The sequence below is a fragment of the Lotus japonicus genome, chromosome 3 (genome assembly GCF_012489685.1).
Source record: "Lotus japonicus ecotype B-129 chromosome 3, LjGifu_v1.2".
NCBI classification, from domain to species: domain Eukaryota; kingdom Viridiplantae; phylum Streptophyta; class Magnoliopsida; order Fabales; family Fabaceae; genus Lotus; species Lotus japonicus.
The window spans coordinates 45,657,757-45,682,734 of NC_080043.1; the positions used below are offsets into that span (position 1 = coordinate 45,657,757).

A 24,978-nucleotide genomic window follows, 5' to 3' on the forward strand; every position below is an offset into this window, starting at 1 on the left:
AAGTTTAGACAAAGGAATCAAGTTATTTGGACAGTTTTACAAAAAGCTCAAAACTTTGAGCACAGAAAGACATAGAGAAAAACGACAAAATTGACGATTAGAAGTAAGGAATAGCATCTATACCTCGAGGTCTTCGAGTAGCAACTGTCGGTGCAGCGATCAGGCAAGAAACGGCGAAAATCTCTTCCTCCCCTTCTCCTCTCAAGCTCATGGGTTTGGCAATGTTGGTGTTGAAGAATTTTGATTTTTTTCAAGCTATTTATAGTTGCGGAAAAATGAAAATTTCGCGATTCCGATTTTTCCTGTGCCATCCTCTGTGAATTCTATGATAGGTTCTGGCGACAGAATTCCAGAACTCAAAATAGGTTTCTTGGAATTAAGGCAAACGATCCAAAGTCGGTGTAAATCTATTTTACCCGAAAAACTACTTTTTGCAGTTGATGTCGGATGAGAAAACTTATTTCTGAAGAAAGTTTAGAAACCTCGAAAGAAATAAGTGCTTGCGTGTAGAATCTTCGTTTGAAGCTCCGAATAGAAAAAGTCTTCATCGACCGTTTATTTTAAGTTTCTTGAGTTATCAGAGATTTAGTTTCGGCAAACCTCCGAGAACTAGAATCGGACGTTCGTACATTCCAAGGTTTCGTATTGAAATGCTTGTCATGGAAAGATTAAGAGAAGTTCTAACATTTCTCTGAAGATTTTTGGAATTAGTTTCTATCGTGTCTTTAAGTGCAAATTAGTCGTTTACTGACGCTCTCGTCCAAGGTATAAGCGAATACTACTTGCGTTATAACTTATATCGACTTTAATACTATCCTTAGCCTTTTCCTGAACTTTCTCCTGCATAAATTTATTCCATTTGATAAACACTTGTTCAGGTTTTTCCTTCACGATACATTGAACCTAATCGTGAATAGGAATTTCATTCATTTATTCTAAGCTAAAAAACTTAGGTCTCACACTTAGGTTTCTGGAATGGAGAGGGATGAGAAGCATTTTTCTTTTTTTAGTCAAAATGAGAAAAGTAAAAGAATATTAATTAATTTATTAATCAGAAAATGAAAAAAAAAAAAACCCTAAAAACCTGCAATAGTAAATCACGAAGCACAAAATTAGTTTTGTGCATATTAGATTTTCCCAAATAAATGTATTTAACCATCATATATAGATGATATTCATAAAATTTTACTATCAATTTAAAATTAAATGTTATTGCGGTATGTCAAAATTAACACAACTTTTTGAAAATATATAAAATAGGAATAATTTAATAATAAAATTACTATTGTCTGAAGTTTATGGCTTAAAGGGTCAAATGGCCCCTGAAATTACAAAGGGAATCAGTTTCAGGACCTAAACTTTTTTTACATCAAATTGGGTCCCTAGAATTTTTTTTTTTTAATTCAATTAAGGCCAATTGCTAACAGACTTCAATTTTATCATACTTAGCAATTCCACATGGCATTTTTAATTTTTTTAAAATTGAAAAATTCTAAAACTTTATTTTTTAATTCCAACTCATATTAAAGCATAAATAAAAAAAACTTAATAAAATGTTAATACAAAACCTAAACTAATCAAGTAATAATCCCTAATCTTAATTAAAACCTAATCTAATTAAAACTAAACCTAATCCTTCACCACCAACACAACCTGGGCTTCAACCCCACCATCTTCTCCCTTCACCACCAACCCAACCTCATCGGTTTCCTCTCCAACTGGGTCAAAACCTTCTCCTCCCCCCAAAACACCTCCTTCCCCAACCTCACCGGCTTCCTCTCCAAATTCGACCTCTGGCTCTTCTCCTGCCGGCGCATCTGCGCTCATACCACCGGCACTTTCCCTCCCCGCAACGCCATCCACACCCACGTCCTCCGCGACCTTGTCTCCTTTCTTCATCCTTCTCGATTTTCCTTTTCCCTCCACCGAACTATTTCTAGGGTTTCGCTTCCTCATCGCTATCCAAGGTACGCTCCTTTTCTTCTCTCAATCTCCTTCCATATCTCCTACCTCTGTCTTCTCCAACCGTTGATTCCGTTGTGGCGTCGTTTCTTATCTACGAGGTTTGCTTTAGTAGCGGCCTATTTCAAAAAAATGGGATCTTGTGAACTGGGAATTGGATTTACCACCCCACCCATTAGAAATTCCACCCCACTGAAATACTTAAATGTCCCTCAGTGTTTTACTCCGGAAGATTAAGTTCTGGAGTGCTCCAGAAGTTAAACTTCCGGATCGTATCAGTTGGTTTATTTACTATGCACTTAAATTTGGCACCCTCATTTTTAAAGGACTTCGGAAGTTTATCTACCGGAGTGCTCCAAAACTTAATCTTCCGGAGGAAAACACAGAGGGACATTTAGGTATTTCTCCACCTTTAAGTAGGGTGGCAATTCTAATTGGTGGGGAGGCAAATCCAATTCTCTTATGAACTGGGTCGATGCGTTTTTTTGGTTTCGAGAAATTCAATTGGATCACTGGGAATGTTTTAAGTTTCGGGAATTATTAGGTTTTGGTTTTTAGGCATTTTGTATATTATTGGAATTGTTTGATTGAAATTTATTTAATTAGGATTTATGATCATTTGGTTGCAGATTTTGGTGATTTTGGTGTCTGCATTGAATTTTAGTTTGCTGGAATGTCTATGAGTGCGGCAAGACTATCGACCTAGAAAAAGGATGAGACTTTATGCAAAAGGCAAAGCTGAAGAACATTCTTGATTTTCAATTAATTATAACATGTGGCATTATTAGATTTTAAAAAAATAATTGAAAAAGCCACGTGGATAAGCTGACGAGATAAAAAATGAGACACATCAGCTTCAAACACACTTTGTCCTTAATTGAATTAAAAAAAAAATTCGGGACCCAAGTTGATGTGAAATTTTTTCAGGGATCGGAACTGATTTCCTTTACAATTACAGGGCCAATTGATCCTTTAAGCCGAAGTTTATAAGTTGGATAAAAATAATCTAGATAATAAATAATTATAATTCAATGGATGAATAGGTATTAATCACATTGTTATTGTTATTAATGGTCTAAAAGTGCTAAAGTTTTATACTGCTATAACTTGATGTCTCTGTAAATATGTGTAGCAAATAACAAAATGCAATCTAATATTTTAAGAAATGTAAAACTACAGATCCTTGTTACGATACTTGCACACAAAACCTGAACAAAGAAAAGAGGGTAGTTAAGCTAGGCTGAATATGGAGTTCTGATTTAACTAAAGCAATTTTCTCACACTTTCACTGAGATACAATGTTACATTGTAATTTTTTGTTGGAAAAAATGTTGCACATTGTTAGTGCTTTCTTCAAATGCTACATTTTCTTACCTTTCTATATGCTACTTCTGTTTTTTACAAGACAGTAAACTAGAGTTATCCCAAATATAACCAAAATACAAAATAAATGCGACTGTAAAATTTTCTCTGTTTTGTATTTTTCTTTTATTTTGTACCATGCGTGAAGAGCAGGCTTGGACATGGTAACCTGAGGTCATGCCCTCCCTTTCCTTTTGTCATCCAATGCCTGTGTACCCTCAAAACAAGGCCAGGCAGAATAAATGTTTTGTCAGAGAAACTGATAGCAAACAATTATACAGAATTATTATTGAAATAATTTCGCATAAAAAAATGTAAGAAAACGAACACGATCGATCGTAAATTGAAAGCCAAAAAATTATTAAAGAAGATAAAAAAGAATTCTGGTGACAAGTTGTTTGAAGAAAGAGTATCAGAACAATTTCATTACGGTAAATTGGCAGCTGCAGAGATAATGCTCTAATAAAATCCATGGCGGGATTAGGAACCTTTCATATTAAAGACTTCACATGACTTTGCCAGGTTAAAATTTTGTGTCAATCCCTCTCTTCATAAATATTTCTCAACTACATGTCATTATTGCCAATGATGTACAAGCAATTGTATGAACAAGATAGAATACGGAATACCTTACTCTGGAAGATTCGCATGGTTAACACAAGCGTGTCTCGCATTCTACAAAGAAAAAGGGAATGTAAATTGTTAAAACATGTTTGTAAAATGGATTAACATTCAAATTTGTACTTTCTGTAAGGGTGTTTCAAATCAAATTGCATATGCAAGAAATTCAATGTTGCAATGCAATCACTAGCAGAACTGACATCATTCAGAAATTACGGAATAAGAAAATTGAATTTACTGAATTGCATGAGTTAAGTGAACCCTACAAATGAGGATACACATTACGATCTTTCATTTACAGGAATAATAAATAAGCTAAGAACATTTCCTAGGAAGCTAAGGTTCCAATGCTGCCTCTGAACTAGTTAATTTATTTAATATGTTTCTAATGCTACTTGAACCTAATCCAAATGATGAATAATTCAAATGGTATGTGACTTCCAACACTAAAATTAATAATCTTTGTTTAGGAGTGCAAAAGACTACAATAATTGCATGCAATGAGTATGAAAGTGACACACAGTTGACATTATTACCTGACACTATATGTGCTTAGAGGATGAGAAGATCCATTCGAGCATGTTAGCACAAATTGCGTTGAGAGACCACACGGAACTTTAATCTGCAGAAAATACATGACAGGAAGGGCGTGTAACTCTTTAAACAGGAAATAACAAATAGCTGAAGTTCAACACAGAAAAATGTAGTGTCAAATGAATAATATGAAGCGCCAGATTGAAACTCACGAGCTCTTTTCATAAACAGTAATTTAACATTTACGCAAATTTCATGAGATTTTTGCCTCCAAGCTATATTACATAGCTTTTAATCAATCAAATGAACATTAGAACCAGCAATTTTTTTTGTTTCTTTAAAAAGAATGCTTCTCTCCAATTAGAAATGAGGAATTGAGCCTCTAATCTTACACAAAGGTGAGGTCAGCACTCCCTGGCAGATATTGAAGAATAAGAGGGAAGAGGAAAGGGAACCCTTAACGTCTGTTAGCACTCAAAAATGTGTAACAGCTAGAAAACAGTCGAAACATCTAGCTTGCCAGCGTGGCTGGTGAGCCACGAGAGGTTTTAGCCGAAGGAAGTGAGCGGTTGATCGAGCAGGACAGGAATCGGCTAAAGGTTTGAACTTCGACAAAATTGGAGGAAGGTGCACAGGCCTTGGGGCCACAATGGAAATATTTTGCATAGGTCCTAGAAGGCCTGCATGTGATGGTTCATCCTTGAAAATAGGGAAAGCGGTTACTATTTGAAGAACCAGCCGAAGCAGGAAGCTCGGCTTTACCAAAGCTTCTATGCTGATCAGAGGAAGTAACTCCCAACACCCCACAAAATGTAATTATACCGGGCAACATAGGTAGTGTCGGAAGTTATTAACCGCTGTAGGTTAGCCGAATTTGCCTCTATAAATAGAGAAAGGGTCATTTGTACACGACACAACTCATCAATCAATCAAACTACAAATTTCCCACATTTATCTTTTCAGCCTTTAAGTTTCATTTACAGTCTTTCAGCAATTTACCTTTACGGCACTTTATTTACTTTCAACCGATTTAAGCCTTTCTTAATTCATTTTCGTCTTATTTTAGTTAATAGTCATCCTGATAGGATTGCTAGTCAAGTTCGGCCCCCTATTAGCGAAGTTAATGAAAGAAGGAACCGAGCTATATAGCTCTTAGCTCTTGTGAGTTGTGATGTGATTCCGTTTTGCTGAGCTGTGCCAGCTGTAATGCCAGCTGTAATTCCTAGCAGATTAGTTACGAATATAAATTAGTTAGGGCAATTCAGTTGACATCTCTGTAACCATTTGCAAACTTGTAATTGTTTTCTCTCTCAGGTTTCAATACACAGTTCTATAGTGTTCATCTTCTTCCTCATAATTCTTGGTTTTCTCTCTGGTTCACAGTACCAGATCTATCACTGGTATCAGAGCACCGTTCAGGTGCCCTGATTTCTGCTTCCTTCAACTGCGCATTGCATGAAGACAAGAAGCATGGTGAGAGATTCGAACGATTGGGAGCAGGAGCGAGAGGAATGGCGCACACGATTGGAACTGGCAGAGGCGCGCGCAAAACGTACGGAGGATCAATTGGCTGCTCTCGCGGCTAAGATCGACTCCAGCGGCGGCGGAACCGTTCGAAGGGATGAAGCGAAATCCAGCGACGGCGGCGGAAGGACCCTGGGTGACCACGTCGAGCGCGATAGGTGGAGGAAACTCGAGATTCCGATTTTCTCCGGCGACGGCGCGTACGGTTGGACACACCGATTGGAGCGATACTTGAGTTACGAAGCGTTCCAGAGGAGGAAAAGTTGCGTGTGACGCTGGTGGCCATGGAGGGTAGAGCGTTGAGCTGGTAGCACTGGTGGGCTAGGTGCAATCCTGAACTGACTTGGGACGGGTTCAAGCTGGCAGTGGTTCGCAGAATCCCTTTGAGTTGTTGCTGGCACTCAAACAAACAGGGACAGTGGTGGAATTCGTGGAAGAGTTCGAGAAATATGTTGGAGCTTTGAAGGCCATTGATCAAGAATTTGCAAGGGGAATTTTCATGAATGGCTTGAAGGAGGAGATACAAGTGGAGGTAAAACTTTATGAATTGAAGTCTCTGTCTGATTTAATTCTAAAGTCAATCATGATTGAAGAATATGGTTTGGAATAATAAAGGAAAATCAAATAATCACTTCAAATCTAGTTCTTACACTAAGACTGTGACTGTGGATACTAAGCCTTAGTTAGAAAAGAAAAATGAAACTGGTCAAGCTGCTACTTCTCTGTTTGAGTAAGTCTTTGTCCCCCATTTTATTTCCTTTCAGGGATTTTTCCTTCATTATTGGTGTTCTAAGCCCCTTCCTTAAGATTTTGAGGTTTCCCTTCATTCCCCTGAGTTCCCCCCTGCTCCCTTAGATTGGTAGCTCACAATAGGGTGAATAATCCTTCCTCTGGTCTCTCCAGAATTAGTAGAAAATCTTCCTCCAAATCCTCCCTTCTCCTTCCATCCTCTTTTGTCCTCCTCCTTGGATTTGCCTCCTCTCATGGCTGAGTTTTTCTCTTCCAGTAAAAGAGCTCTATCCATGAGATCTGCCAAATCCTCTGTTGGGTACAGCTTCATCTCAGCCTTAATCTCCTCATGCAACCCATTTAGAAATACTCCCTTTAGCACTTCTCTGTCAGCATTTCGCATACGCGCAGCTAAGAGTTCAAAATGCCCCCTGTATTCCATAACACTTCCCTTCTGCTTAGCACTGAGCAAAGGCCCAAAAGGATTCTGAACCAATTCAGGTTGAAATCTGCGAATCAGTGCTTGTTTGAGCGGTTCCCAAGCTCGCACTGGAGCTTGCTCCGCTCACCATTGGAACCAGCTGAGCGCGCGGTCCTCCATGGCGATCATCACCATCTCAACCTTCTCGGTTTCTTCGACTCGACTGAGTCGGAAAAACCTCTCCACCTTTGTAATCCATCCGTACGCGTCGTTACCATTGAACATCGGGATATCCACGCGCCACCCTATGACAGCTCGAAGATGGCTCTCATGATGAGCGTGCTCGTGAGGTTCACAATTGCGTGCTCGTGAGCGTGCTCGGAGCTCCTCGAACTGTTCGTGAGCTACTTCCTTCATCTCCGTAATGGAACGCTCCAGATTGTCGACTCTCGATTCCATAGCGCTGCGGGTAAGCACCATACAAAGCTCCCTTTGGATCGGGAGCTCTGATACCAATGTTAGGTACCAAAAAAAACAGAGCACTGAATGAAGAAACAGATATGTATTATAGCAATGAATCCTCTGGATAAACCCAGAAGCAGTGTATAGAGGAATTACAAATAAGGAAAATGACAAGAAAGTCTTGAGCAATTCGAGAGTGCTCAATCTCTTCTAATTCCAGAATAATTTCTGCCTCGGGAATTCTCTCTCCATAACTAACCTATATACTCAAATGCCTATGGTCCCCCCTCACCCACATGGGTGCTGCCACCTCACCTGGTGGTTATCTTGAAAAGATACCTTCTACAAGGTTGGCTCATCAGGTACAGCTTGCACCAGTTTGGGCTTTCTAGTATATACCTTCCCAAATCTGGGCCTGGCCAAAGGGTCTGTATCACAAACCCTTGTTGCTCGCTCCAGCACAAAGCTGAGTATCGAAGCTTGGCAAATACCACCTCTGAAATTCTCTGGATTCAGTCCTTACTTCAAGAGCTGCAGGTTCCTTATCACACTCCTCATGTCTACTGTGACAATATGAGTGCTATGGCTCTTACTCACAATCCTTTCCTCCATGTTAGGACCAAGCATATGGAGTTAGACATCTTTTTTGTCAGAGATAAAGTTCTTAACAATAGTCTCATTGTCACTGATGTTCCCTCCTTGGATCAGGTTGCTGACATCTTTATTAAAGCCTTATCACCCACAAGATTTGCTGCTTTGGCTTCCAATCTCAAGGTTGTTGACAAGTTCTCCCTTCATCACCCACCTTGAGCTTGCGGGGGTGTATTAGAGATATACTATAGACTAGTTAGTTCTAGTCAACTATCCTGTTAGTTGACTAATAGTTAGCTATTACAATAGTCTTTAGGAAAGACTATATATACCAATTGTATCCAACTGTAACAGTTACCAATTTACATAATAGAATTCAGTAACAACAAACACACTCTCTCTCTCTACTCTCTCTTTTCTGAATCTGGGTCATCTTCAACAATATCTAATAATGGCAGGGGCATTATCCATAGGAAGGGTGTGAATGAGCTGCTGAGTCTCTTCACAGGAATCACTTAAAGGAACTGGTTACTCACCATAGTTACTTGTCATGATCTAGATCTTGAGTAATTAGAGGTGAAAACAACATTTTTACTTAGTGAGCTCTAGAAGCAGATTTACTGAGTAGGGCAGAACAATTTTCCATGCTAGGTATTCCAGTAACAGTTGTTTCCTTAAGATATCACGTATAACTTGAAAAAGTTCTCTAGGAAGTGGTGTATACAGTTTGATACATTAATAGCCCATACGATAGGTATGTGTATCACCAGAAGTCCAGAAATTTGAATTACATACCGATAAGTCCTTTGAGAATTTCTCAGCAACTACTGGACCTTCAGTACCACTTATTTTAATTTGGTATCCTGATCGTCTTAAGAATAGAGTTGCTTGTTCCCAATTTTCAGAAGAATCCATCTGTCAGACATAACCAGGAAAATGTGAGAATGCACATCAACATGAATTCGGAACAGAATATGTTTTTTATACTTGAGAAATGATATTAAATAGAAAAAAAGAGATAAGGATTTTGTAGAATTGAATTTTAATTCATTGTCACCTGTTCGTTTAAAAGTATTCTGCAGCATTATGCAATGATTTGTGGCCACAAAATTTAATGTGATTAATAATACATCAGGTGTCAGTAATTAAATGATATGGAAAGATGTCATTGGATAACGGTGTAAAGCTTTGATTGAATACTGAGTGCATCAATTAAATTGTGTGAATCTTTTTATTCTCTAATCTGTCATACTTCTGGTTCTAGTTGGAGTGAAATGCTTGAATTTCAGGGTGTTCTGAAGTCTTCAGAATTGTTGGAGCTGTAAGAAAGAATAAGGTCTTTGGCTTCTAGCCTTCTATTTGGTTCTCTGTTCAAGTTAACTTTGGGAGTTCAAGTTCAAATACCAATTTATTCCAGTTTTGAAGAATAACCTGTTAACATTCCTTGATGAGATACTATTTACATTATAGAGAATGCACAAAAATACTAACAATCCTAGAATTATAGGGAAACGTGAACTTTAAAAATTAATCAGTACAAATAAAAAAGGAAATAATGAACAAATTAAGATATAATCCCGCAACACAACTAACAAGACTGTAATATACTACTTATTAAATATTTAAAATTATACATAATGTCAAAAATGACTTCAGCAGGGAAGATACACGTTACTACTCTAAGAAAAAAAAAATCTTCTTTTCAAACATACACCTCAAATCAGATAGACTAAGTATAAATATATGAAAGCATATGCTAACAAATGCCCAACAGGCACTAATTAAGGACTAAAAAAATGTCAAATGTTATTGAAAAGTACAGTTTTGTAATTTAACACTATTAAATGCTGTACTTTTCAATAAATATTCCAGTGTCCTTACTGTACTTGTTAGTTAGACCCATATGTTACATGATCTGAGCATAAAAAAAAATTCCAGCAGAAACCACACCTACCAGAAGTAGAACACTGAACGTTGCTTCTCCTTTAGCCAGATTTGTGTCAATCTCAAGTTGCATTTCTGGGTCTATAAAGTTAGCAAACAGAATACCATGATTAGGAAACATAAGAGGAAAAGCTAAAATCAGACAAAAGACAAATATTACACCAAATAACAAATTGGAAAATAAAAAATAGATTAGTGAAGTTGTTCATCTAAGCATGTATGTTTCAGTTACTGTGTATATGACAAGAACCTTTCGGAGAAACAAACCACAAAAGCTAAATGTCGCAGTTGACGAGTCCAAGGCCTTATAAACCCCACAAAAAACCCCATACTTTCAATGTGAGACAAAAATATCATACTTTTAAACTCGATAGTGGATCCTAACATCCGTCCACGCTTCACACGCTTGGCGTCCAGGCAGGCTGGCTGCGCACTTTCCCTTTAACTAGTCCCAAGTGAACATTGCTATATCGACATCACCACCGGAGCCGCTCGCTTGCGGCTGAGAGCCATGGTGGAAGATTTTGATACCAATTGATAAGAACCTTTTAGAGAACCGTAACACAAAAGTTACCTATTGTAGATGGAGAACCCAAGGCTTCATAAATCCTACACTAAAATCTCATATTTCTAATGTGAGACTCACTCAAGTCCCATACCTTGCAATTAGAAAACACGATATAGAATTTTCCCATATCTCTTTTCTTGCTTTCTTTCTCTCTCTCTCTCTCTCTCACTCTCTCTCTCCCTTCCAAGTTCCAACTATATTATAATTATACTGTTATAGTTCCAACTTCCAAGTACCTAGACCAATTTTTTTTCAACAATCAATTTTTTTGATTCAGTAATTTAAGTTCCACCATCATAATATATATTTAGTATCACATAGAAAGGAAATATGACCAGTGAGACTTCCAGATTCAGCAGCAAATAAACATACCACATTTTATTTTGTTCTGATCATTAGCAAAAAGCCTCACTAGCTCCCCCTGACAAAGAACAAATTTGACCAAAAAATCCATGCATAATATTTTAATGAATTGTCTGGGCCAGAAATTGATAAATAACAATAACTAAGGCAGAATGAGGACATAAAACAGTAAGATAACTCTAGACAGACAAGGAAATATTGAATACAAATAGTTTAATTTATTAATACTTGAGCACCTGAGATATAATCAGTTCCAAGTTCAATACTTTAGCATACATAGATTTGTTTGTAATTTTTTTTTTAGTATATTGCGTAATGATTAATGAACACAACATAAATGACAGACCCTGCATCACTGAAAATGTTATTTCAAACCTGATGGCCTTTGTCATCCATTGGAATACACTCAACTGCTATCAACTTATCAACATCATCGGCTGTAACTACATACTCTGGATTTGTGGCTCCTGAACCAAGAAAAACAGGCAATATATATACACACTCCCCTCTCAGTAAACAAACATAAAATTACTAAAAAAGAAAAAAAATGAGTAATAACAGACCAACCACCTTCAATATACTGCCTAGTGCCATCCTGAAGATGCCGAACCCACTGACATGAGCCCAAGAATTATGATGACATCAGTAATAAAAGTGATGAAAAAAATAAGGATGATCACTAAGCAATACAGAAAGAATTTTACCTGAAACATACAAAGAGAAGTTCCACGGACTGGATAACCACATCCAAGAAGTTTTTCTCCAGGAATAGCCTCACCACAAATTTGAAAATTCTCAATTCCAGGGCCATCTAGAAATTTGTAACTTCTTAGTATATGTTGATATACTGTCTATTACACTGAAAAACGTAGATTACCTTCAGAAACAGAGGAAGCAGTCTCATCATGCTCAGGTGGAGGTTGATACAACTTGCCATTTACAAAATTTCTCTCTCTAGTTCTCTCATGCGCTCCAATTTTATCAATTGAATCATGATGGAAAGAAGAAGATACTTCCCTGCGCAAATTGTTTCATAGGTAAGTACATATATAAAAAACAAAATATGCCTAATCAGATATACAAAGTATTTCTCACCTTCTATGCACACCTGCCTTTTTAATAAGCTTAAGAAATTCATCATCATTGGATTATGCATGTATGGTCAAGTACACATGAGTTGAAAGTGCAGATGTGATGGTGTAGTACATATAATATAAGAAAATATTTCCAAACATTTTGGGTTAGTTAAACCACCAGTAGAAATTTCTTCACCATCTTTTCATGTAAGGCCGTGAGTATTTTCAAATTGTGAAAGAGTAGCTCATGATGTCATCCTACAAATTATTCCTAAGTAATGGTGATGGATAATGGATATTCAGTATTCACATTGTAAAAACAGAAGTAGATAAACAATCCCAACCAACCTATCAGCCTTAGAAATCTCCTGATTGAGCCTTTGGAATGTCCTGTTTATGTCACTATCAATAATTGGATTCATATACCCACCATTAAGAACTGGGTTCATATACCCTGTGATATTGCTCATTGGTTGAGGAATTTGTTCATTCCCAGTAAGATTTTGCTGGGGATAGTTATGCTGGAACTGCAATTAAAAGTAAATTTTTAATTAATGAAAATGAGAGAAAGTCATCGATGATAAAAAAAATATAATGAGGACATAGCATACAACAAGATTGCATGCCAAACATACCATGAATTCATTATGAATGTGACTTGTCAAATTTCCAGAACCTGGACTTTCAACAACAGGATTACCATTATCAGCATGAGTTTCTAGAACAGCAGTCAACTCTCCAATTCTATCCTGAATGTGATAAAAAAGAATAGAGTATAAGCACTAGCAGTGTTATGTAAATAACTAAATGTAACAGATCCCAGTTAGTTAGTGAGTTTTTAGTTACAAACTGACAACTGACCAGTCAGTTGTATAGCGTCACGGCTGCAACTATACAACCACCATGTATGCTACTCATCATTGTATAAATGCATGCCACGTACTCTAAACTATTCAGTAATGCAAATATGAGATAGTAATCTCTCACAAATTCATGGTATGAAGAGCTTCTTGATTTTTTGGCCTTGGAAACTGAAGCCCACCCTTCCACAATGTTAGAAATATAATATAGAACTATTGATGTGTCTTCACCCAACAACATAAGCTGCAGGGACAATTGTTCCATGACATAGTATCATAACCTCTATGACCAAGTGGTCTAGAGTTTGATCAATGTTACCCCCAATTAATCTAATAAAAAAAGTTGAATTTCAACTAAAGATAGGAAGGCATGTGCATTGCCCACACTTGAAGCCCAGTGAGCTCTTGTATGAGGGAGCATGTGAGAAATACATTATAGAATCATCCATGTGTCTTCACCCAACAGCTTAAGTTTTTGGGATAGTTGGTTCCTGACACACCACCACCCTCTCCCATCCGGAAAATTTTCCACTTTCGAGCAAATTCCAGTCCTAACTTCTATGAACAGTGTTAGATACCTTGTAAATAAGTAGGATATCTTATAACTAATTGTAAATAGGTAGTGTAATTATTGTAAATAAGGTAACAATGACATTGTACATTTATTGCATCTATTATATATAATAGACTCCGTTAAGTAGTTGAGACACACGGATGCACCAATTGCCTCTTGTGGAGCCTTGTTATTCAATTTCAACATGGTATCAAAAGCCTAACAAGAGGCCAACCCTAATCCTAATCCGTGACTACCCGGTGGACCCACTGCCCCTCAAAGCCAAATCTTTTTTTTTTCCGGAAACCCTTTTTCATCTCCGGTTTCTGAACCTTCTTCATTGTCGTGCTTCATTCCGACTGCCTTAACTGGCCGCCTCTGCTGCAGCAAATTCTTAAGGTTTACCTACTGAATATGAAGATATGTAGCAAATTCCAGATCCTCACCACTGATGAAATTGAAGGCTTCCTTCTTGCCAAAGAAGCCGACTCAATAGATATCAAAGTGGATCTCTATTAATTGACGCCACTGCAAATCTTGCAAATCCCTAGGGACACCACATTCCGGCCTCTTTTCAAATAGATGACATTCTAACAAAAGCTTTACCTACTACAAGGTTTTTTGAACATAGAGACGAGCACAACGTTCATGATCAACAACCTGTGATCCCTCCATTATTTTGAAGTGGGGATGCACAAGCAGTGTTGTGTAAATAACTGAATGCAACAGAATCAAGTTAGTCAGTCAGTTAGGTTAACAGTCAATTGTATAGTTACATGGCTGCAACTATAAAATCACCATCTATGTTACCCATCATTGTATTAAGGCATGCCTTGTTCAAAACCATATTCAGTAATGAAATTTGAGATAGTTAATCTCTTTTCTCCCTCACAAATTCTCTCACACTTTTGTACTGTGAGACATCACTTATAAACAAGGCATAAACTAAATAGAGCTCCAGTAATAGATCAAAAATGCAGATAAACATATGGGCATCAAGAAATCAATAATCCGTCAATAGAAAGCTCACAAATATAAAAATAAATAATTTTAAACTAGAAAGCACATCCTATAGTAACAGACAAGTATGTAAAGAAACCACCAGTTATCAAGACTATAAAATTCATGAAGCAAGGAATATATAATGGACAATGTTAAAAATGTTTTAAGTAAAGGGTCAATTTGTTTACTATGAACATGAGATATTACAATCTTTTTAGTCATATTTTAATATAGCAGGTTACACACAAAAACATTTGGCAAAGATAGTGATACAAATTATAACGCTGAAAGACTTCAATAATTCCGAAATATGCACCAGAAGTCTGGAAACTTACATGTGAGTTTCGAATCCTCCATTGTAACTGATCGTGTAAATGCTGGATAAGGGCCAATACAAAATGTTAGAATATCTACAAAATATTTCGTAGAAGATAATGATGTATCATCCATTAAAATAAATTATATTATTGTAGGCAGTGACGGATCCTGGAATTTTAGCTCGTGGGGGCAATATATACATATAAATTTATAACTCTAAAAAACCTAAGAACAACAATAATTATTTAAAAATTCATATATATCATTACTATTTCTTATAAGTTTTTAAATTAACTCAATAAATTTACCATTTAAGTTTTTCATTCTTAATATGAAATATGTCTTTCTCTATTCATTTTTTAGTTACTGGAGTTAAAAATTATATTATTAATTTTATAGTGATAGAATAACCCACTTCTCATAAAACATAAGAGAAAATATTCTCTTAGATAAAATAAATAGAATTAATTAATTATATTAAATATAATTGTAGCCCAACTTACCCATGGCACAAGTGTACGATTGACGCCACAAACTTAGTAACTTACTATCATAGTCATATTAAAATAAAGTTGGTAAAGAGAGCTTTGCCGCCCATAATAATTCTCTCCGGCTCAAAATTATAAAAATAATTAAACAAAAAAAAAATCATATTCAGAAATAAAAGTTTAAAAAATAGAAGGAATAGGAAGACAAGCTGTCACGATAGAAAAGTTGAAAAAAATAGAATTCGAATCTAGTAGCTAGTAGTCCATGACGAAGAAGTAGGAGTGAAATAAATTCTTTTGAAAGGAGGAGTGAAATAAATTAAATGAATAGAGGGTGTGTTTTTAAGAATATATACTGTTGAAAGAAATAAGTAAAGGAAAGAAGAAAAAATTGTTCTAATGGAGAAACAAACAAACAGATAAATTAAAATATTAAAAATATAAGTTGATAAAGTCTGAGCATTTATTGGCAGTTTGGCACTTACCGTAAAAATACAAACTCAAACTCGTGGGGGCACATTTTTTACACTAATTGCCATGGGGGCTCCTTCTCTTTACTGGGGCAATTAAGCATTGAATCAATTGTTATATATATGTTAAGCATAAGTACAACTGAAAATCACGTGGGGGCATTTGCCCCCACTTGGTCTAAGGTGCGTCTGTCCCTGATTGTAGGGATAACTGTTTTACCTTCTCGGATCATGCCTTGTTAAGAACGTTGTCATATTCTTAAAGATTTTATCCTATCTTGCGGAAGTTATTTATTTTCACATTTAATTAGGATTACAAGTCTATATTAGTAAAAATAGGTGTAAAAAATTAGATAAATAGGGAACATACCCCATTATCATTGTAATTAGGTACGATAATCATTGTAATTAGAGAAACTACGATATCTTGTACTTATGAAAAGTATCATATACTATTCACTCCATGGTGAGGTTAATTCAAACGGATTAAGTCATTGGTCTCTCGTTTTCTCTTTCAACATGGTATCTGGACTCTGGAGGCTGACGAGAGGCAATCTAATCCGTGCTTCTGGGTGGACCCACTGCCCACCGGTGAAAAACAAATTCTGGAATCCGAGCCTCACCTCTGGTTTCCAGCACCTAGCTTGCTTTTATTTCGCCAATTTCGCAATTTTTTCATAGAACCAGCCCAAATAGAAGAAGATTGATATTATTGAATGTAAGAATGTACAAGATTGCTGAGATATTTGAGAGTCCCAGCCTCTCTCCCTAAGTCCCAATTCCCAATTGATCCAAAGGATGATCAATCCTATCTAACCCACTCTTATTTATAGGCACATGCCTCACACACTAACCCTCTAACTAACTAACCTAAGGGAATGCGGTTACCTGTCACTTTTCGTCTTTTCCAGCAACCACCGTTGCTGTCCACCGCTGCCTTTGTCGTGCTAAGATCGGCGAAAACCCTCCACCGTACACACACGCGCGCTGCTTGGTATGTCAAACTTACGCAACCTGCCTGCACCGGCCCTTGGCGGCGCGTGAGATCTCATCAAGATGTCGTCGATATCGCCTAGCTCGTTGTCCTCTTCTCCTCCTAGATATAACCTTGTTTGTTCCAGGTCTGGTGAGTGTCAGATCAAGTTCAGACGCTTAATATCGAGCCATGGATACAACTACTTGTAAACTTATAGGGCTCAATCAATTGCGTCAAGATGTGAAATTTGGGAATGTTTCACATATGACAATCATTTGTGACAATCATGTAACCTTACACATTGTCTCCAACCTTAACACTCTTTCAATAATTGTAGGAAAGATAAGGTTGTTAGAAGTGGTCCCCAAAAATGATTTACAGTGACGTCCTGCTGCTTTTAAGGTTTTTTATTGTTTGTCATTTTATTCATTAGTTAGACTATTTGATAACTTACCAAGCAAGAGAACACGACATCAAGCTCTAAATAGGAGGGGTATTCCCAGCTATACCAGATAAATATAAAACGATTCACATGCTATCAGCTAACAGATTTTTCTTTTTGAATTGTTTCATGATGACATGAAGTTGGAGCCTTTATAACTAAGTGTATAGAGTTCAATCCTTGTTATGCCCTTTCTTCTAAACATAAAATTAAATTTTAGCACAAGGTTCGGTGAACTTGTGCATTGTCCACGCTTCAAGTCCAACTCCAAATGGCTTTTGCAAGAAGGATTGTGTTAAACCATTCATAGACTTTCATCTTACAGCTTAAATTTTTCCACATTACATGTCAAAAATTCATGCTCCAAATGTCCGGACCTAGACATGAGGGGTGTGCTAAGGTCCCACCCACATAGGCTAGACTAGATGTTTGGCCAAAGTACTCCTTATGAAGCCTGGGGCAATTCCCCTTGCCCCCCCCCCCCCCAACCTAGCTTTTGATTTTGAGTTAGGCCCAGTCAATTTTCAATTTCAATATCGTACCTATCCGAGGCCTAATATTGAGCTACCCAGAGATGTTCAAACTTGAAACTCCAAATCCAATCCTTACAAATACTTGGACAATCCTCCCCTCTAAGCTAACTTTTACAGGTAAGTTAGGCCTAATCCATTATCAATTTAAATAATACCCATGAAACTCAAGAGTGATAAGATTACAGTACAAATATGAAGTGAGCTGAAAATCAAATTTTCATTATGGTCAATTTTCTAAACACGGTTAGCAGCTAAATAGTGGCCTTACAAATATACTTCTACAAAATTAGATATTTCAGTAGCAAGTCCATTTCTGAAGAAAATCGCTTTGCACCACAACAAATGCTCCATAGACAAATATTTCAGGATTATTCAATCCATTATTAATTTATGTCCTTGAATTTGTCGTCAATTCAAACAAATATTGGTTTTCAAGGTCACTTCAGAGTTCATGTAACTGGTGACATGAGAACAGTACATATGTTTAATCTATCATTTATCAAGCACCACATTTTCATACCTTCACATAGTTGGATATTGAAGATGCATTCATAACACGAGGCCATAGACCATATTCTGCCAGCAGTCCCAGCATAGATGACATAAAGATATATCTCTCATCCTCTGCAACCTAACAACAATGGAAATACAAAATAAAAATAGAGAACGTTATCTTAACCAATTCTAATTACTTGGCCTTATTTCTTTTTATTCCTTGATCATGGGTCCAAGACCAGTAAGTTTACTATTGTTCTAGCCATGGGGTTTTGGGAGCTCAGAGTTATGCCATCCAGGCTCTTAGTATGATGACCATAATGCTCCATAACACTACCCACTGCCCTAGAGAATCAAGTGCTGCAAATTGGATGATTTTTGTTTCAAAGTGAAAATTTTGGGAATATCTTGAAGAAAATAGACAGTGAATTTATTTAGAGAATAATGTCTCAGGAACTGATCTTTTCTCATCCTATTCTGATAACCTAATAAATGAAAAGCCAATTTTATTCTTGACAGTTCCATTCTATATATTGAACTTCAACACAAGGTCATTAAGCTTGTACTTTGTCTGCTGTCGAAGACAGAAGGGCTTTCACTTATGTGGTTACATTGCATATAGTAATCAATCGTACACCAATAAAATGTTTAGAAACCTGTTGATTCTTGACACCCCATTCTACATATTAAACTTCAAGACGAAATAGATTGGTCTGTCCTTCGTTCACCCTTCAAGTGAAAATGGCTTTCACTTATTTGTGTTACATACAGTCATTTCTAAGCCACTACCAAAGAGAGTAGGCTTTTAGGATAGTACATAATTGCAAAGCAATAATTACATCTTTTTTAATGTTATTGATTTTAGAATTTTACAATTATAATCTACACCAGTAAATCAAAATAAACATAAAAAATTGCGAATTTTAAGTTAAGCAATCATTATTTTGAGTTGTTTCAAAAATGAACATTCAAATCATTCCAACAAATCATTATTACATGTCAACAACTTCAATAGAGCTTCCAGCTAACTACAATTGTCTAGGTGAAGAAAAATACGAAAAGGGTAAATAAATGCTGATATCATCATGAAACTAGACTTACTTTCAAATCATGAGCAAGTTTTAAATTTTCTTCAAGATATCCTTTCCTTTGAGCCAACTCATTAGACGCAGACGTGATGGCTTCATTTTGCTTGTCATCAACTGCCTAATGATAAAATATGAGAAACAAATTTTAAAATTGAAGCTATCTTAGTAAGATAATACATGATAACCAAATCTACAAAGAACCTGACTAACCATTCTTAGTTCAGAAAATTGCCTCTCTAGTTTGCATTTCTCGTTCAAAAGTTGCATTTCCTGCCACCAGTTAATTTAGTTAATTTCCTTAAATGTCAAGGAAGTAGATATAAATTCCATCCCTGCGTGTATTTGATACCTTCATACAGGCAATAGCAATCTGTTCGTGAAGGGAGAGGATCTCTTCTTCTTGCCCCCTCGCTTGTGAGTAAAGTTCCTGCAAATAATTTAGATAATCTGATGGAGTTGTCTTACGCTTATTGTATCTTGCAAAGAAAAATTATATGCAAGAATGCAATCAGGCATCTTCTAGAAATTTTTTCAAGTTTCAGAATGTACGACATAAAAAATATGGTTACACTTTATTACTATCAGAAACCAACTATGTCAAAGAATCGGGTTGTTTGAAAACATATGAATGATTTTATATTATAATTCAAATACACTCCCTCACGCAAGAGCCCATTAGACTTGAAGCATGGACAATGGACAAACCTGTCTACCTATAGCTGAAATTAAACTTTTTATGCGAATAATAATGGGGTCACCAAGGATCAAACTCCAGACCATGTGGCCATAGAGGTTTTTGATACCATGTCATGAACCGACTATCCCAAAATCTTAAGTTGTTTGGTGAAGACATATCGTTGGTTTTATATTATATTTCAAAACAATTACCATAGTGTCTTGGTCTTGCATGTGATTGAGAGCATCATTGCTTTTGAAATTGCTTTGAGCCAGCTGTGTTTCAAAATTGTGCCTACCATGCAAACAGAATCAAATTTATCACGTAACAACTCAACATAATAGATTGTGAGTTACAACATAACTCAAGCAAACTCTTTAATGCATCCAAAGAATGAAAAAAATACTGCATACCAGGATTTTCTAAAGAAAAACCTTGTCAGTACTTGCCTTTCTTAAAAATTTCTACTTTTACCATTAAAAAAATGATATTTAATTGAATGTGTAAATCAGTTAATGGATACATCATACATCCACTGGAGCAGTTACTAATGATAATTTCAAATGTAGAAGTGAAAGTAGGGAAACTAAAACTTTTTCAGCAGTGTACATTTTATGTTGCTCCGGTGTATTGAGTGAGAGTCAAATGCCTCCATTTTCAAGCGCATCAATTCGCCTTATCATTAAGAGTAGTTTTTCTTTTTTCTATGAGTAGTAATTGTGTAATTGAGGGTTGAAGTGAAGTCGATTAGCTGATCACGGAAAATGGCAAGAAACAAAAATCCGCTATGGATGGCGGATGGCGCCGCGAGTCGCATGGCGGTTGAAATAAATCAATTATATATTTCAAAAAATTACGCTTATCCACATAAAAAAAGCTGTATTAAAATAAAAATAAGCTGCATAAAAAAAGGCATAATGTCATGATTGCATCTTAGACTCCAAATCTTAATTAAATAAGTAAACCAATCAACATAAATAAGAAAATTGTAAAAATAAATCCTAAAGAATAATTAAATTACTCGAAATTATGTTCATTATATTATAAGATATCATTTTATATCAGTTCATCCACCATGATTCATCATATTATTGAGCATTTAAATCTGAGCTTTGCTCTAAAGCGATTGGCACAGCTTGATTGTTTTCATTTTCTGGGAATCGAGGAGAAATATCCAACCAAGGGAACCCTTCTTCTAACTCAACAAAAATACATTTCAGATCTTCTTCAGAAGGAAAACATGTTAGATTGTCAGCCTTTCACTTCTCCCATGGTTAGTACAACAAAGTGTTATCAAATAGCGGCTATAGCGGCCGCAACCCGCTATAGCGTAGCGGATTTTAGGGCCACCGCAATCCCTACGCCGCGACATAGGGGCCACCGAGAGAAACGCAATCGAGGCTGCGACGGCCGTAGTGGCGCTGGAAGCTGAAGCGGAAATAGCGGATTTTGAGTAATACTGCACGTCTTTTAATTTTTTTCGGTTTTTTAAATATGGTAATTCTTGACTATTGGACCACCGACTGCCCAATTAACTACCCATTAATTATTTTTTTCTATATTTATGCTTCATCATGAAGAAGAATCACGGCAGAATTGAAAAGGTTTCCAAAATCCTAATTCTCCTTCTCTCATCTCCTTCTACAAGCCCAATTAACTCCCCATCCTTTTTATTGCATTTCCTTTTTCTGTTTCACTATTTTAAGACTTGTGTTTGGTTTATGTTGTTTTAAGTCTTTTGACATTTGTTTTGAGCAGGTGGCAGCCTATAATAATTAACATTTGGTTGTTAAAAATGATGATTTTATGCAGTTTTTATTGTTATGTGATAAGCTGCTGTTTTTTATGCAGTTTTTATTTATTCATTTCAAATGTTTCTGCTCTAGTATTGCAATAGATGTCTGATAAGCTGCTGTTTTTTTATAATATTTAACTTATTTTAACCGCTATGTGGTTTCCGCTATTTGCCTGCGATTGTGATTTGATAACACTGGTACAACATGACTGACTATCCAAGAGTGATGGAGTTCCGGTTGCTGATGCTCCTCTATACAGGTCCATTGCTGGTGCTCTCCAGCGTGTATCTATAACCAGACCAGACTTGAGCTTTTCTGTCAACAACGTCTGTCAGTTTATGTCCAATCCTTTGACAAACACTAGACAGCAGTTATGGGGACTCTTAGATACTTAAAGAGCACAATTTCACATGGTTTTCTGTTGAAGTCTGCCACTGTTTTTCTTCTAAAGTCAAAGGGTTTTCTGATGCAGATTGGGCTACTGATGTTGATGATCGCAGATCTACTTCAGGTTCTTGTTTGAATCTTGGCTTGAATCTAACTTCCTAGTGGTCAGGGAAGCAAACTGTGGTTCTGCAGAGCAGCACTGAGGCTGAATTTTGAACCTTAGCCCAGTTACCTGTTGATGTTCTTTGGGTGCACTGTTTCTTTGGCCCACAATCCAGTGCATTCAAGGCACATGGAGCTTGACTTGTTTTTTGTCAGGGAAAAAGTCATCAGTAAGAAGCTTTTGGTCCAGCATCTGCGCTCAGCTCAACAAATAGCTGATGCATTGACCAAACCTCTCTCTTCAACAAAGTTACCTTCACTCAGATCCAAGCTCACTGTGTTAGCTGCTTCTACATCACACTCTAGTTAAGCTTGATGGGGGGTATTTGAGTATTAGACCAGAGTGCTCCTGTGCACACTGGATATGTGTATTCTGTTAGGTTGTTATACTGCTCATGTGAGCTCACATATATATATACATATAGTGTAATAAATCATTCAAACCAGTGTAGTCGTTTTCAGATAGCGGGGCAACCACAAAAATGCTATTGCGATATAGCGCAATACTATTGCAGTATAGCACACAGCGGGTTGGCCGCTATGCTTTTGTATATTTAATATAATATAACAATATACATATAAATGATAAATAATATTCAAAATTTATGGCATTCATAATTAACATGGAAAAGTCATAGGTGACTTAAACAAAACATAATAGTACCAACAAAAGTAAAGGTAACCATGAGGTTTAAGTCTATTTCCTAAACTAAACTGCCTAAAAACATGAAAGTTCTATATAACTTCTTCCTCGTCCTCCTCGAATTAGACCATTTTCAGTATGTTTCAGAAGAAAAAATATCTCCCCCAAAATTCCCTAACATGAACTTTTTGTGGGTTGTTTTTCGGTTTTTGTCAATTCCACTAAAGAGCGGCCAAAAAGTGCCGCTGTGGCTGCTATTTCGCTTTAGCGGCCGCCAACAGCCGCTATACTGAACTTCACCATTTTATATTGACCATGGTAAAGGCTCCTTGTGTCGAAAGTCTTCCTAGCAGTGTGGCTAGGAAGACTTTCAACACTAGGAGCCGTGACCATGGTCCCTCGAACCATCGGCTCTGATACCATGTTAAGTAACCATTTATCCCAAAAGCTTAAGCTGTTGGGTAAGAGCCACATGAATGATTTTATATTCTAACAACCACTAAGCAACAAACAACTAAGAGTGACCAAGGGCCGCTACGCTCCACTATGATGCTATAGGGAGCTATTGACAACCCATTTCAAACTATTCATTCATGTTTGGTCAGAAACTTCTCTCTTCTTCTTCTTCTTCTTCTTCTCTCTCTCTCTCTCTCTCTCTCTCTCTCTGAATAACTCTCTACTTCCATTCCTAGTTACAGTTTTTGGTTTTCCTAAATCATTGTTCTCTTTTAAGAATCTATGTTTGTGAGGGCATCAAATTTTTCTCTCTGATAGTATTCACTGCTCTACTATCAGCGAAAACTTTCTTACTTCATATAAGGTAAAACAAGGAATCAAAGATTTTTACTGCAGCACCGTGTGATATTGAATCAAATTTCTTTCTGGATTCAAAAGGTCAACAGTAACAAAAAAAAAAAAAATTTCATACGTATGTACTACCTGCCTAGAATTTCAGAGCGTTGACCCTGAATCTCATCATTTTTAAGCCCCTGCGAAAAGCTTTTAACAGAAGACATAGAATGGCCAACACAAGGTCCTCTTCAAAAAACCTGTAATTAAATCATAGTAGTTTCTTTCCATTATTAGCAATAAATTCCTGCATTTTGCCTCATTTGATCCCCTTATTCAGGTCCACAAAATCAAGATTTCGGTATATCCAATTCATACCAGGAAATGCTTTATGAAGAAACAGATACCAAAGAGTTAACAACTTTTTCAATGCCCTAAAGCAAAATTCTTGATTAGTAATATGTCACTTCTCATATGACCAAGTAAAAGCACACATAAAAAACTCACTGGACATTGATCATTCAATTAGCACATAAAAAATATTCCAGACAAATAGCAACAATTACACCACACAATCATGTAGTGACAACCCAAAATGAACATGAACAACTTGTATGTAGAACTATCCAATTAGCAGCACGATCAGCAAAGAAGCTCTCAAATTGACAAATTTAATCCATTTGACCACACTGACAACCCAAAATTCTCAAGCAGACACACAATCAACATAGGAGAGGACCCAATTGCAATTCCAAAGATTAGACAAAAACATCACAGAATGAAAAAATCAAGCTTAGAACACGCGGGCATCACAGAGCACATCATTCAAACAATAACGACAACAACCAGATACGTAATTAGAAGCAGGGACTAACCGACAGCAAGTGCAACAACGTTGGCAACCAACCAACGACCTTAGTCTGTGTTGGACCTCAAAAAATGAGATTGTGAGGAAAACATGGAGAGCGAGAGAGAAAACCCAGATGTTATATGGGGGCAGATTCAGAACTTGAATGGGAATGGAAATGTGAGACACGTCAAGAAATCGGGAAATTTAGAAAAATCTAAGACTTTTTCAGAGAAAGAAAATAAGTGAAATGAATGAATGAGGCAAAATTGGTACTAAATGGTGAATGAAATTGA

At 36.6% G+C, this 24,978-nt stretch overlaps 1 protein-coding gene across 4 annotated transcripts; it reads right to left on the reverse strand.

The window, feature by feature from the left end:
* Nucleotides 1–3,192: 3,192 nt before the first annotated feature.
* LOC130743079 (uncharacterized) lies at nucleotides 3,193–24,978 on the reverse strand. Of its 4 annotated transcripts, XM_057595191.1 has the most exons (20): nucleotides 24,711–24,975; nucleotides 23,986–24,095; nucleotides 20,271–20,352; nucleotides 19,732–19,809; nucleotides 19,593–19,652; nucleotides 19,396–19,500; nucleotides 18,320–18,430; nucleotides 14,908–14,949; nucleotides 12,793–12,906; nucleotides 12,506–12,684; nucleotides 11,959–12,098; nucleotides 11,786–11,892; nucleotides 11,652–11,694; nucleotides 11,457–11,548; nucleotides 11,091–11,139; nucleotides 10,161–10,231; nucleotides 9,002–9,121; nucleotides 4,482–4,567; nucleotides 3,954–3,999; nucleotides 3,193–3,532 (listed from the first exon to the last, which is right to left on the reverse strand). In XM_057595191.1, the coding sequence occupies exons 2-20, from the start codon at nucleotides 24,060–24,062 to the stop codon at nucleotides 3,500–3,502; spliced, it is 1,635 nt and encodes a 544-aa protein (XP_057451174.1). In that variant the 5' UTR covers nucleotides 24,063–24,095; nucleotides 24,711–24,975; the 3' UTR covers nucleotides 3,193–3,499. The 4 variants fall into 4 exon arrangements, 2 of the variants coding, with proteins under 2 accessions (XP_057451174.1, XP_057451175.1); XM_057595192.1 differs by lacking the exon at nucleotides 23,986–24,095 and having other exon boundaries at nucleotides 24,711–24,974; XR_009021342.1 differs by lacking the exons at nucleotides 3,193–3,532; nucleotides 3,954–3,999 and having other exon boundaries at nucleotides 10,157–10,231; nucleotides 24,711–24,977.

What these genes read in the sequence shown, in the direction of transcription:
- LOC130743079 (XM_057595191.1), bottom strand. Translation starts at nt 24,062, where the DNA reads ATGTCTTCTGTTAAAAGCTTTTCGCAGGGGCTTAAAAATGATGAGATT. An exon ending in TGGATGACAAAGGCCATCAG is followed by an intron (nt 11,140 to 11,456) that starts GTTTGAAATAAC and finishes GTTCTTTGTCAG; the next exon opens with GGGGAGCTAGTGAGGCTTTT. An exon ending in CTAAGCACATATAGTGTCAG is followed by an intron (nt 4,000 to 4,481) that starts GTAATAATGTCA and finishes TTTTCTTTGTAG; the next exon opens with AATGCGAGACACGCTTGTGT.